Source organism: Rhinolophus sinicus, chromosome 14 (genome assembly GCF_057876585.1).
Source record: "Rhinolophus sinicus isolate RSI-liver-muscle chromosome 14, RSI-T2T, whole genome shotgun sequence".
NCBI classification, from domain to species: Eukaryota; Metazoa; Chordata; class Mammalia; order Chiroptera; family Rhinolophidae; genus Rhinolophus; species Rhinolophus sinicus.
Window position 1 is genome coordinate 3,960,582 of NC_142514.1, and position 14,323 is coordinate 3,974,904.

The 14,323-nt window shown below is 57.3% G+C and overlaps 1 protein-coding gene across 3 annotated transcripts in view; it reads right to left on the reverse strand.

The window, feature by feature from the left end:
• PLEKHG5 (pleckstrin homology and RhoGEF domain containing G5) overlaps positions 1-14,158 on the reverse strand; it is a 45,150-nt gene extending 30,992 nt beyond the window's left edge. Inside the window, exon 1 of one of the 3 annotated variants that reach the window (XM_074334160.2) lies at positions 13,576-14,158. In XM_074334160.2, coding sequence (XP_074190261.2) covers positions 13,576-13,642 — 67 coding nt within the window. In that variant the 5' untranslated portion in view covers positions 13,643-14,158. Of the gene's footprint in view, positions 1-2,277; positions 2,514-13,575 lie in introns of those variants that run through there. The other 2 variants (XM_088790076.1, XM_074334158.2) reach the window with 2 other exon arrangements.
• Positions 14,159-14,323: the final 165 nt, after the last annotated feature.

Consider the following 14,323-nt stretch of genomic DNA (forward strand, 5'->3'; position numbering starts at 1 on the left):
GCCACTTTCTCTGGTTGAGGCTGTTGTGGGCACCTGCCCATTTGCCCACCACAGGCTTCCTGCCAAGGCTCCTCAGAGGAACCGAGAGTGGCCAAGGAGGAACAGGAGTAGGGTTCCAGAAACGGGTTTGAGATTCCGATTTAGGACAGTCACGCTCTGGGCACGAGCCCCACCCCCATCACGGGGCTGGGCTGGCACCAGGGCTCACCACCCACCCTTGATGGGCCCAGGCCAGGAACCGGCTGGCTGCAGAGGACAAAGCCCACACAGACAGCTGTGTGCCCAGCTCACCCACCCAGGCTGCCTGAGCTCACCCCCAGGTCTGCTCACGTGCTGTGACCCACCCACTCTGTGGTGGGGCCTCTCTCCCAGCCGGGACAGCGGGTAGCGCGAACACGGGGACACACAGGTGACCAGGGCCTTGTTCTGCGTCCTGAGGCTGAGGGCCGGAGTTGTGTATCGGCGCCACCGCTCACAACCACGCTGGCTTTCCCTTCAGAGTAAAGGGACACCGAGAATTGTCCCTGTTTCAAAGGATGGGGCACGGAGAGGCCAGGAGCCAAGGCTTTCAATAGGCTTGGTATCGGGCAAGTCTCCTCTAAATGTTGGCTTTGGGGCCACAGAGCTGGAGGCAGACGGTCACTGCTGTGGGTTGTGGGGCCCCAGAGGTGGCAGGGACTGTCCTGCCTGGGGAAGGCAGGGGGATGGGTGGGTTTCACAGAAGTCGCTCCAGAGCTGCGCTGAGTGGTGAGGACACCCCAGGCAGAGGGCCCAGCAGGAGCAAAGCTTGGGCTCCTCCCGATGACAGAGATGAAGGGAGAAGCTGGGAGACCGGGGTGCACAGTCTGATTTGGGGTGGGACTAGTTAAAAGACCTCAGGTAAATCTCTGGCGCTGTGGGGACCTCGGCTGCCTTACCTGCCTCAGGTCGACAGAAACCTGCCAGGTGAAACAGTGCAAGCAGACAGGACCCCCACGGCCTGCCCCACAGGCACACGCCCCCTAACCTATTCTCTGCCTCCAGAATGGTGCTTTCCCACAGGCTGGCCTGCTACCACGCCTGCCTGCCCCTGTGCCATCCTCCAGCCTCCCCTGCACCACCCTGGCCGGCATCATGGGCTCTCCCTCACACAGTCCTGCCCTCCCACCTCTGACGGTGCCCAGTGACGGTGCACTATGCCCACCGCCCCTCCAAGCAGCCACATTCCCCCATCCACTGCAGCCAGTGGGACAGGAAACAGGAGGAGGCTTGTCACATAAGAGACACTTGTCATTCTCCCTACTGGGAGCAGCGTTTCTCACCGTGCTTTGTGGAACCCATGCCCCATGTGGTCCCCTTCCATGGTGGACCCCAAGCCTAGCCATCACTTTCCATCCCCTCTGGCCACAGGGAAGTGTCAGGGAAGGGCCACGCCAGGCTGGAGAAGCTGCACTGGGAAGGGCTCCTGTTCCTTGGAGCCTGGGGCCCGAGATGAGGTGAGCAGAGGAGGAGAAAACTAAGGCCTGGGGCCCCGCATCCTGCCAACTTCTGCAGGCCGACCTGGCTTCTGTCACTGGCCCCGAAGTGTCCTGACAGAATTAGTCACCAGCCGAAAGCCATATGCTCTGCCGGGCCACTGATTAGTAGGGCTACGAAGAAATGACATCAATAATAACAGCCTGCACAGCGTGCGTCCCTGCTCTGCGCCACGTGTGTCACCCCACTCGGTCCTCTCAGCCACCCGCAATGCCGCTGGCATCGTTATCCCCAATTACATGGCTCTCCTGGCATCTCACGTCTGTGAAATGGCCAGGTTGGCATTCAAACACAGGCCGTGGGACTCAGCGTCCCCACTCCCGGTCCTGCCTGTCCAGGTTCTTGATCTCTCTGTGCTGTTTCCTCATCTGCGATGGAGATAATGGGACAAATGACACGTGTCCTTGAACATGAACATTCCAGAAGAACTCGTCCCACCACATGGCCCTAATCTTGGAGGCAGAGGATAGAGGCAGAGCCCAGGCCTAAAGCCCAGGACAGGCCATTGCTACCCCCAGCCCTAGCTGACTTGCCACAAGTCAGCCTGGCTGCCCCGAGGCCCCAGGGCCCTGGTGTCCGGCCCCTCCCCCACCAGCAGCGCCCTCAGGAGCAGCTCTGGCCCCACATTGCTGCTGAGTGAGTGACTGACAGTACCATGTGCCTGGTGATCCGGCCACAGGCTCTGGCCAAAGGGAGGCGGCCAGGTAGACCAGGTGTTGCAGCCTCCAGACAGCCCTCCTGGGAAGGTGGGCCCACACCTACCCCCAAGGTCCTCGATGATGTCCAGGGTGGAGCTCCAGGAGAAACGCTCGACGGCCCCCAGCTCCAGCTCGGCCAGGTCACTGGGCAGGGCCTCCAGCTCGTAGGTGCCCCGCTTCTTCCAGTAGAGAAACATGCTGAGGCCTAGGGAGGCCTCCCCGCCAGGTCCCTGCCCTCAGAGGCTGGGCGGCCCCAGGGCCCCAGGTCCCTGAGGCCTGGATTCAGCGGGTGCAGGGGCTACAGAGGGGCTGTAGGGACCCTGGGCTGGCCTTGGGCCGGCAAGCACGGCCCTCCCAGGGGAGGGGAGCATTCTGGGAGCGGCTGGGGGCCCTGGAGCTGACCAATGGCCAGGGCCCTGGCCCCACACAAAGCGCCTTTCTTTCCCTCCTACAGACATTTTACAAATTTCGACTTCCCGGCCCCCTTGGAGCCCCCACCGAGGGGATGGGCTGGCCGTCTGGGGACGACAGAGGCCCGGAAAAAAGTGCGATTGTTCCGTGGTCTCTTTGCTAAGATAAGTTTTCAGAGGAGAAAAATTTGCTGCCCCAGGAGCAATTCCAGCCTCCCCGCACCCGCCTCTGACCTCTGACCCCAGCCCTCAGCTCTAGCTGGGCCCTGCAGGATTTCTCAATGAGGAGTGGAAGCACCCATGGGGGGTGCCATGGGATGACCCCCAGGGCTGTTTTCAGCTGCCTGATTGGGCACCCTCCCCAGGAAGCTTAAGGCACGTCTCCCAGTTCCGCTGAGCAAAGGCTTGCAGAGGCCAGAGGGCAGGAGCTGCTGGCCAGGCCTTACCCCCAGGCTGCCAGGGAGGCACAGCGTCTACCCTCTGGGCTCTCACCAACAGCCTCTCCCCTCCCGGGGCTGGCCACATTTCACCAAGCTGCCTACCCAGCCCTGCCTCCTTCCTTGAACTGTGTCACCCACACCAATGGCAATGCCATGCATGGAGCCCTGGGCAGGCCAAACCCAGGCAAAGAGCCTCTGGCATCATCACAGAGCTCCAGTGCCCCCTGCACAGTGGGCACAAGAGTGGGGTCGGAGGGGTGGGTAGGGGCAGGGAGGTAAGAAAAGCTGGGGGGTGGAGGAGCTGGGGGGCGTGCAAGCTACCTACAAAAAGAACCATACGAAGAATTTTTAAAACCAGTTATACAGAAAATTGACTGAAAGTCACCAGTCAATTTATTCCAAAGCCTTGTAAAACTTGTAAATTCTTATCTAGTTAGAAAATTAAAATGAAAACCTATGGCTGCCCTCGGGGGAGAGACCTCTGCCCTCGCATTCAGGAAAGCTGTGCCTATCCAATCCTTTTGGTTCTCCCCACGGAGGTGGGATTGTCTCCGTGGCACAAATGAGGAAACGGGCTCAGCTAATAAGGAGCAGAATTTGGATTTGAACCCAGGAGTGTCTGGCTTCGAAGCCAACTTGGGGGCCTGAGCTGCCATCTGAGGGAGAAGGCTGGGTGGTCAGAGGGCAGTGGGTTGGCCTGGTGAAAATCGAGAAACACCATATTGCAGAGCCTCTTCTGTCCGACCCTGCAGCGACCCACACCCCCAGCCTGCCAGGGCCCCAGAGGAGGTAGCCTGGAGCTAGCAGAGATGGCCACCCCACCTACCCGATGCCTGGCAAGAGACAGGCACGAGGCCCAGGCAGGGGGAGCTGGCAGCAGAAGTCTCTGCTTTCAGGTGGCGGGGGGGTCACCCCAGGGCTATGGCGGGTGGGAGGGTGGTCGGGGTGGCTGTCCAGGCAGCCTGCACACCCCTAGCTGAGGGCTAAGGTGCCAAGAGGCGGCAGAGTAATTCAAACCATATGCCTGCCTGCCCTCCTCCTCCTCTGGCACGGAGCCAGGGACGGACAAACGCTGGCCCCTTGGTCCATGATCACAGGCGCCCACGTGGCCTCGGCCTGAGCCCACAGGAGGCTGGGGGTGAGCTGGCTCGTGTTCACGGGAAAGTGGCCAGTGTGGGGGTGTCAGGCCAAGCTTGGGGAGTGAGACAATTCTTCCCCGATAGTCATGGCCAGTCTCAGTGCCCACCCAGCGGAGGCCAGGACTATCCAGTGGGGAAAGTCGGGGAGCAGTCACCTATCCCAGAGCCTGCTGCATCGGGGCCCAGCAGGGGCCACATTTGGTTATGGTTTCGGCACAGCCAGCCCCGATGCAGCCCCATTGGGGGAGTGCGGTGGGCAAATTTCTTCCTACCCTCAGCTTTGGAGTAAAGGCAAGGAGCCCTGCCCCCCGCCTGCACCCACCTGCAGAGGCCCCACTCGGGCTGCTTCCGCTCAGGCCTACATGCTGCAAAGGATGAGGCCTGGCTGTGCCCCTCCCTCCCCCACTCTCCAGGCCCATGTGGTCTCATCCCCGAGTTCTCTCTGTCCCCAAATGTACCTCCTGCTTCCCACCTTCCTGCCTTTGCTCGTGCCAGTCCTGCTGCCTGGATGTCCTCTGGCTCCCATGCGCCCACACTCCTTCTGTCCAATCTAGAGGTCCCCCAGCCCCCGCCTCCCCTCCTTGCTCCCTGCAGACAAGGGCATGGGCAACTCCCCGGCTTCAGGGCAGGCCCACCCAGGCTGGCAAAAGGGCCCCACAGTGCTCCGGGGCATCGTGTCAGCCCCCAACACCCCGAGGCAGTCAGTGGCAAAGGCAGTGGACACCCTGGCCTTTCCCTGGATCTGGGGGAACCACAAAACCAGACAGCTGGCAATGCGGCTCACAGACATGGGGGTTCTTTAGCACCTCTGAGACAGCTGGGGCACACATGGCTATCTTGCATGCTGCTGTGTCCCCAGCCCCAGGTGGGTGCAGAGTGATGACAGCTACACTTCCGTGGGCCAGAGGCCGTGCTGAGCTCAGCTCACACGTTATCTCCTTTAATCCTCATGTCAGCCCCATGAGGTGGGTGCTGTCACCCCACGACAGCGGTGCAGAAGCTGAGGCAAAGGAGTGGGGAATAACTTGCCCATGGCCACATGGAGCTCGCAGAGCATAAGCTGGGGACAGCACAGCCTGGCCTCCCTGCCACAGTCACTGAAGGATACAGATGGGCAGCCTGATGGACACGTGTAAGTCAGGGTGGTCCAAGCTAGAAGCCCCTCCTCCCACAGCGCCAGGTCCTCGCTCCTCCCAAAATCTCCTGGCCTCTGAATGGGACAATCTGAGGGGAGCAAGAGACCAATGGCTGTGCCTCCTCTGGGACGCCCCTTGGGACTGGGAGCCTCGGCCCCGGGCAGGGAGACCCCAGAGGTTGGCCCCTCATCCCCAACACCGAGCTTCCATTGGCTGGGGCTGCCTCATCCAGGGCCTGGCAAGAGCCTTGGACAAGGGGAGGGGGCCAAGCGTCTGCAAATGTCAGCTATTTCCTTGAGAGCGGAAGTGCCTCGTGAGGGCTGGAGTAGGAGCCCTGAGAGGCCACTTGCTGAATAAAGCGATGAAAGGGGAAGAGGAGGGGGGGGCCTGAACTGGCCATCAACCCCCATGGCTGTGTTCCAGCAAGCCATGGCCTCCAGAGACCTTGGCGGTGATAGTACCTGCCCTGCCTGAGCCCCCAGGCTCCCTTTCCCCTCACTCACCCTGGCTGACCCCTTTCTCACCCATGCGGGGCCCTGCAGCATCCGGGGGGCCATTCCCTAAGAGTTCAGGGTTCTGGCTCGGCCTCACTGCTGGACAGCCTCAGGCACGACACTTCTGGAAGCCTCCGATTCCACATCTGTGAAATAGGTTAAGGAGAGAGCCGCACACAATGTTGCCTCCATGAGATCCTTTTCACAGGGGCTAAGCAGGGAGCCTGGCAGAGAACAGGTGCTTGCCCCTGGGGATGAAGACTTGGGGGGGCCTTGCAGCCTGCCAAGGGGCCTGCCCCTCCCTACCCCACCCCAGGCAAGGTCTACCATGACCCTCTGTGGTCTCCTGAGTCCCCCAGGAGCAGGTGACCCCATCCTTTCCTCCTTTTTCCGATGTTTGGAGAGGCCTGTCTGGACCCCCAGGGCAGCCCAGGAGCGCCAGCTATGTGGGTGGGGGGATGGCTGGGGCCAGAGCTGGTGCTGCCAGACTGTGCTCAGTGCCAGCCGCCCAGCTCGCGTGAGAAGCTGCCGCATGTGCTGGGCTGTGCTAAGTGCTCCCAGGTCGGGTTGCAGGAGGTCAGCCAGCCAGCCGGGAGGCCTGTTGTGTAACCTGGAGGGGTCGGCCACTAGTCGCCCCCCGGCCCTCCAGCTCTCGAGAATCTGCCCGTTGGCCAAGCCTGAGAGGAGATGTGTCCCACTGACCACCCCCCTCCCACCAGACCTCCAGCTCCCGATAATGAGAAGAATCTGCCCCCACCTGCCTGGGGTACCAGCCAAGGACCCTCCAGGACCACAGCTTGGTGGTGGCCCCTGGTGGGGGGCGTGGGGTGGGGTGGAAGCCAACCCCTGGCCAGTGGGCGGTGCACCCAGGACTGGCACCTGCAGGAGAGGTGAACAGTGGGGTGACACAGAGCCTCCCCTGCAGAGTAAAGCATTCCAAAGACTGGACACGTGGGCCTGAAGCCTTAGCCGCCTGCGGGTCCATTAATTTGGAAGGGGCTGGTGCAAATCTGGGCTACAGCCACCTGGCCTTGAGCCAGCCTGAACCTTGAACCTCAACCAGGCCCCAGCCTGAGGGCTTCTCCCCAGACACCTCTTCACAGCCCATGGCGACGGTGGCCCATGGCCCACCAGAGTGGGCTGCACTCACCATGCAGGAGGGGGCTGACAGGCGACCTCCACACTCCTGTACTTTCTACACGGCCCTTTCTCCAACCCACTGGGGCCTCTGGGGCTGGGACTGAGATGTCCACACACAGCAGGGCCCCGATGAAGCTCGTGGAGGCAGGACGGAGGCGGCAGGACCTGGCAGTGGGTTTCTGCTCTGTTCCCAGCGTGGGCACTGCAGGCTGCTGCTCTGAAGCTCCCCCGCAGCCGGGCTTCCCCAGCACTCAGTGTGAATGTGTGTGGCCCATCACCACAGCCTGGGGAGAGAGTGCCAGGCACAGAAGGGGCTGAGCCCCTGCGGCCAGGGCAAGGAAAGCCTGGGCTGCTCTTGTCCCCTCCAAAGCAGAGGGACCCTGTCTCAGCCCTTTATGTCCAGCTTCTGGCAGGGCACACAGTAGAGACACTACCATTGCCAAGTCCCCCCGTGAGCCAAGCCCTGGACCAAGAGCCTCTGAGGTGGATGCCCTTTACTTTGCCTAATGACCCTGTCACTGTTACGACTGCCCCCATCTTATAGCACAGGAAGCTGAGGCCAGGGGACTAGAGACCTGCCAGGTCAGCCAGGAGGTGGGGGAGGGGCTGTGCCAGTGTGCCCACCACCCTCCCTGCTATCCGCTGCTCCCTCCACAGTCAAGATATTTTAAGTTCCACGTGCCACCAGGGTCATCAGTGACGCTTCCTGTTCATAGCTGCTCAGCGCCCTGAGCTGAGCACATGGGCTCAGGTGAGCCCATCCCAGGTGCCTGGAGTCCTGGGCTCCTCCCTTCCCCAGACACGCTCCTACCTCCGGACTCTGGGAGCCCTTCAGTTTTGGACAAACCTCCCTGACCTTTAAACCCACTAGCCACGGGCCTCAGAAAAGTGGGCTCCCCTGAGTGTGAGGGGGGCAGCCAGACAACAGACCCCCTCAGACCCTGGTGGCTCCCCAGAGGCGATGAGATGGGAGGTCCAGTCACTGTCTAGCATTAGGGCTGACCATCGTCACCCACCCATCTACCCACCACAGACTAGGGACAAGCAGCCTGGGCCAGGCTTGCCATGGGCCTGCTGCCCACGCCATTCTAAGCTCTGCCTCTAGAATGCCCCGACCCCACCCCAGGCCACCACTGTCCTGTCTGGGCCCCTGCCTCACTCTTGCCCTTTGTAAGCTGGCCTCTAAAAGGCAGCCTGGCACCTGGGTTCAGATCCTAGCTCCAGCTCCTGCTAGCTGTGTCGCCTTGGGCAAGCTGCTTAGCCTCTCTGGGCCTCAGTGCCCTCATCTATACTGTGGGGTGTTACCTCACAGGGCTACTGCAAAGGGTTGCTGTGGGGATTAAATGAATTGATTGGGAAAAGCGGCTTCACACTCACGAAGGGTGTGGAGGTGTGGGGAACAGCGATGGTCAATTCTCCTGGTTGGGGCTCCATGGCCAATGGCTTACAATCAAGAGAATGCAGTGCAAATCTGAAAATGTCACTGCTTTGACTGAAAACCTGCCATCCTCCCTGGCACGGCCATTTGGATCCTTTGGGACCCAACACCAGTCACTGCTCCTGGTGGATCAATGGGGCCGTCCCCCAGACACCGGGGCAAGACAACCCGTGTCCTGGCTGTGTTGCAGGTGACACACTAGAATGCTGGAGTCTCGGCTCCATCTAGACTGGGAGCTCCTTGAGGGCAACTACTGGCTTCATTCTCCCCCGAATGCAGACCCCGGCCTAGCCTGGCCCAGAGCAGGTGCCAGGGGAATGCTTGTGAACTTCAACTTGGATCAATTCACGACCAACTGTGTCTTGCCAAGGCTGACTTTCGAACACCTCAAGACTTGGTCTAGCTGGGCTTACCCGTCTCAAAGGTAAAGGTGGTAGGGCTCCCTGGCCTCCAAGAAAGACCCCTGGCCTGGAAGCTTAGCCTGGGGTCAGAGCTGGCCACTCCCTGGGAGGGGCTGAAACCCCAGGTGCTCTGTCAGCCTGGGGAGGGGGAAAGGGAGGAAATGCAGGCCTGTTTCCCTAGTGCCATCTGTGGCTGCGGCCTGATGGCCACATTCCAATCTCATTGCCGGTTGCTGGCCACTACAGACTTCTAAACCTGGCCAGACAGACCGAGAGGCTGGGCCTTCTTGAGGGCCAAGTTCGTCCAAGGAACAAAGGCTTCTGGGCCAGGCTCCTGACCACAGAAGAGACAGGCCAGACTTCCAGCACAGCTGGAATTTCAAAATACCTAGCTCATTGTTGGAACACCAATCACGATGGTTGGAAACTATCATTACGTCCCCTTGGACCTCCCCAGCAGAGACCCCGGCTGCATCAGACAGGCCTTAGCTCTCTATTGGCCCATGGAGGCCAAGAACCCCTCTATCCCCCAAACCCAGGATGCAGGCCCAGCCTACCGAGGCCTTTTCTGGGCAGAGCAGCTGCTGGGTCTTGGCCTTATAGCAGACGCTGGTCCTCAAGGTCCTGCCTGGGTCCCATTCATTTGCATCTCAAGAAAAACAAAACAGGTAATGGACAGAGAGTGACTGTGCACATTAGTTTGGATACTCTCTGAGGAAGGTGATTTGCGTAGAGACTGAAGTGATGTGAGGTAGCGAGCCATGCAGTTATCTGGGGAAGAGCACCTCAGGCTGAGAATGCAGCAAGTGCAAAGGCCCTGGGGCCTATTTTGTGTTTGAACTAATGTCACCAACTGTTCCAGTTTGCCCCAGACTGAAAGGATCCCTAGGACACCGGACTTGCAGTTTTCAAACCAGGATGAATTGGTTGAGTTTGATATCAAGAGAACCTCCAGGAAGCCAGTGTGGCTGGAGCAGGGTAACAAGGGGAGGATGTGAAGGCAGCGAGGTGACAGGGCATGCGGTCCCTTAAGGGCCTGCGAGGGCTTTGGCTTTTATTCTGAGTGAGACGGGAGCCATAGGAGGTTTTTCACAGAGGAGCGATGTCATCTGACTTAGTTGTTAAAAGGCTGCTATCATAGGAGTGATAGTTTCTCAGGCGTTCAAAACACACCATTGTTTTGGATACACCACCAGCTGCAGAACAAACGTGCTACATGCTTTGGACATTTAGGTCCTTCAGTGGTGGATTAGCTAAGTGGGACCACCCTTCCCGCAGGTACAGCCAAGGAAGATGAATGAAGAATAAAATGCTTTTTAATTTTGGAAATGTCAAACCAGCCAAAATGCAGAAGAGAAGGATGTAGGGTGTTACACTCAGGTGGTTTTGCCCTCAAAGGGTTCATGTGTTCTGAAGAGTTGGAAGACTGCACTTCCGTTTTAACGGCCCTATGGGGCTCAGGGAATAAGCTCGGGGTCCTGGAAACCTCAGACTTGAATTTGAATTAAGGTCTTCCCCGACTGGTAGCAGCTCTAGGCATATAGCAGAAGCACGTGAAAATCTTCTGTCTTCCTAGGTCTCAAGTTTTCCTTGCAAATAATTTTTAAAATACAATGTCCAACACACTAAGATAACTAGACATACAAGTACATAAGACCGCACGATTGAAAACCAACAGAAACATACCCAAGAAAACTTGAGATACTGGAATTATGAGACACAAACCCAAATACAACCTCCTCTGATCACAAAATAACTCTGAGTGGTAGATGCTACTATTAATATTATCTCTACTTTAAAGATAATGAAATGGAACCTCAGGAAGCTAGTGATTTTCCTAAGGTCGCCTGGCTAGTAAGCAGGAGAGCTCTGATTCAACCGAGGTCGCTTGCCTCCATCATCTTTGCTGTTAAAAACTTACTACATAAGAGGAACCTTCGAAGAAGAAACACTAATGAGACAGAGAATTACACATGGCATGCCCTGTAGGCCGTCCACCCTCGGGAGTCCTCGAGGCACGACGTCAGAGGCTGCAGCTGCCCGAGCACCTCGGCCAAGAGCCACAGCATTTCAGTAATGGGAGTGGACAAAGAGGAGAAGCGCCTGGGGACCATGTAAGGGGGTACCTGCCCAGCCACTCACCCTCTTCTGTCAGGGACAGGCTCAAGGAAGGTGGTGACTAGACCGCACATGGGGGGCCGAAATACCGCGCTGATGGGAGAATACCCGACTTTCCGGATGACAGCAAGTCCGCTCCCAGGGATTCATTCTACAGACACCGTTTCACAAGGGCACAGAGGCATCATTTACAAGAGCGGAAAACTGGAAACCCCACTTGTGCACTCATAGAAGGCGAGTTTAAAAAGGAAGGTATATCCACACCCGTCATAAAACCATTAAAAAGAATGAGGTAGAGTTTTATGCACTGGTAGTTTTTCAAATGGCCAGAATATAGTATTAATTGAAAACAGCGATTACAAAACTGCGTATTTTCTACCATTTCAAAAATTTTTACATCTACCCACATACTGTGTTTTCCCAAAGACAAGACCAGGTCTTATATTAATTTTTGCTCCAAAAGACACATTAGGGCTTACGTTCAGGGGATGTCATCCTAAAAAATCATGCTAGGGCTTATTTTCCGGTTAGGTCTTATTTTGGGGGAAACACGGTATGTAGGTATGTATATTTGTGTGTACATTCAGAGAAACAAATCTGAAATACACATGGAACTAATAGAAAACCAGAGGCCTTATACTGCATTATTTACGTACTGTTTGAACCTTTCACATGAAACTGTTTTACTTGGATACACAGAACCCAGAGTGCACAGACGTGTGTATATATTTTTACTCGTTTATATGCTAATGAAGGGCTTGCACGACCACCTTTCACCTGCATGATTGCAACAGCCTCCTGACTCTTCGGCCCTTTATGTGACAGGCTCTCCTCCTCCATCTTCCTGAATCCACTCTCCAAACTGCTCTCGATAAGGATTTTCCTAAAATGCAAGGCAGCTCATGCTCCCACCCTGCTGCGAAGGCTTCAACCCTCATCGTCCCAAGGACGCAGCCTGAGTCCTGTGAGCTGCCGACCAGCCGCTGCCCTTCCACACGCCCATCCCACACTTGCCCCATGGGCGTCCCAGTCATGCCGCACAAACCGCTGTTTCTAGTTCCTGTCATTCTCTCTTCCCGAAATGGCCTTTTGACTCCTACACACCACTCTTCCCCCACTCTCCCGCCCCGAATTTTTACCCTACTGATTTCATTTTATCCTTTCGATAAGGTCACTTCTTCAGAAAATTTCTAAGACTGGTGTTCTAAGAGGAATCTTTTAGGTATGAGCTCATCACCCTACAATCACGGTCTTTTAACACCTGTCAAACTGTTTCTTTACATGCCCTGATCACTCATTAGTCAGGAAGCTTCTAGAAGGATGTCCACCATCATCTCCCGGCCCCTAGTACAATGCCTGACAAAAAGAGCTCAAGAAGCATTTTTGGTGACTAAATGAGTGACTCTGACATTCATGCTTGTCAAATGAATAAAGGGCTTCAAGACACAGCTGAAGCGAAACAGGTGGCCGTTCTCTGCCATCCATGTGGCAGGGATGAACAGGGGACACTCCAGAAGGCCTGTAAACCCTCATTGCACCTGTGCCTGGAAGCGACCTCCTCTTCGGTGAGCGAGCAGTGACGGGCCTTGAATTAACAGGGTGTCAGTCACTGGGGACTCAGGGATTAAGACGACAGACCTGCTGGGGTGGACGGACGGCACACGTTCATTTCCTCCTCTGGCCACTCCTAGCAGAGAGCCCAGCGTGCCAGGTAAGCGCTGCTTGGGAAGTGGGCCAGAGGAAGGAAGCCAGCCGTGCAGACCCCTTCCTGGAAGGGGATGGCCCTGCAATGGGGGGCCTGTGTGGGTGCTGGAGGAAGTCTCCATTGACTCACTGTCAGCTTCAGAGACCTGTCTAGGGCCTGCCATGGGGAGGGGCTCTGATGAAGGTGAGAATGGAGGTGCGTACTTGAGCACAGAGAGGTCAGTGGCCAACGTGCCCCCAGGCCATTCCTCTTTGGCTAGGGATGGGGTATTTCTGGCCAGGGCTCCAATTCTGGGGCGCTGAAGGCTAGCTGATTCCACTCACTATTCCTGACCTCCCACTCCTAAAATACATCACGGCACATGGCAGGGCAAACTTAGCAATATTAATGGTTTAGGAGGAATCTCGCGGCCCTTCTTGAAAGAGCTGCAAAGGCGAAGTGGCAACCTGTCCCAGACCATACTTTCAATGGGGACACAACCTTAATGTACAGAATGTGACAATTTGCAGGGTCTTGGGGCACCCTCCCACCCCACCACGCACCAGAAGCCATCCCAGCCCCTTTTGGCAGCAGCCAGTCGTCCGCCCCCAGAGCAATTCTTAAGCATGCAGCTTGCTTTCTTGTTTGGGGGTTAGATAGGTGAAACGGGAAGCGTCTCTGCTCTGCCTGCTCAGAGGACAGGACATTATCTGCGCCCATGAACCAGGCCGGAGGGCTAAACCTTGCCAGGCCGGTTGACCGTGACCTTCTATGCTTTCAGCTCATTATCTTACAGGTCCATGAGGAAAAGCGGCCCGCCTGCAGGAGGGGTTCTTCCAGGGTCTGGACTAATTCAGCAAGCATGGGGTCTTAGGGGTCCCTCCAAGACGCCCAAGATCTCACTCCTCACTCAGTGTCATCAACCCTCCCTTCTGGACAAAAGAGGAAGAAAACAGACTCACTGGTTCCAGGACGAAGGCTGAGCCAGCTGCAAGGTGGAGACCCGTACTTTGTCAGGACTGAATCCATGCTTGACCTCTGGGGCGGGGGCACCTTCCCTGGTCCTCGAGCCCTGTGCTAGAGCCACAGGTCTCCGTCCCTCTCTGCCCAGCTGCAGCCCCAACGCTGGAGGGCTTCTCCCTGACCCGGCCCCGGTCTTAGTTTCTCCAGCTGAATCTGTCTGCACAGAAAACCACGGAGCTCTCAGTCCAGCCAATTCGCTTCCCTCCGACGCAGGCCCCCTGGGCACTGTGTATTTTAACGTATGGACTTCGTGGCCGCGGTTTGCACCGTGCTTCCTTGCTGGTGGTTTTCTCCCCTTGGATTTTCCATTCCCAAGTACCCATTCGCTCGCTGGAACAGACTTCACACACTGCTGGCCGCCTGGGCGGCTGCCTTCCCTCCTTTCCAGGAAAGCGACGCCACGAAGACCCTGGTCTCTACAATCCCAACAGCCAGCAGCAGCCCTTCACATGGACTCCCTAGCCAAGAGGGAGGCCTGAAAGTTTGGTGGCTTCTCCCTGCCCGGCAGACATTCACAGGCGGGAGACTAAGTGGGTTCCAAAGCGTTAGAAAAACCCAAGCCACAGTCTGCTAAGCCCCACAGCGGCATCAGGGCCAATCACCATGGCAACCCTTGGCTTCCCAGCCCAACACATTGTCTGCCGGCTGAGCTGTTTGCTTACTCAGCTCCCAGCATTTCCAAATTGG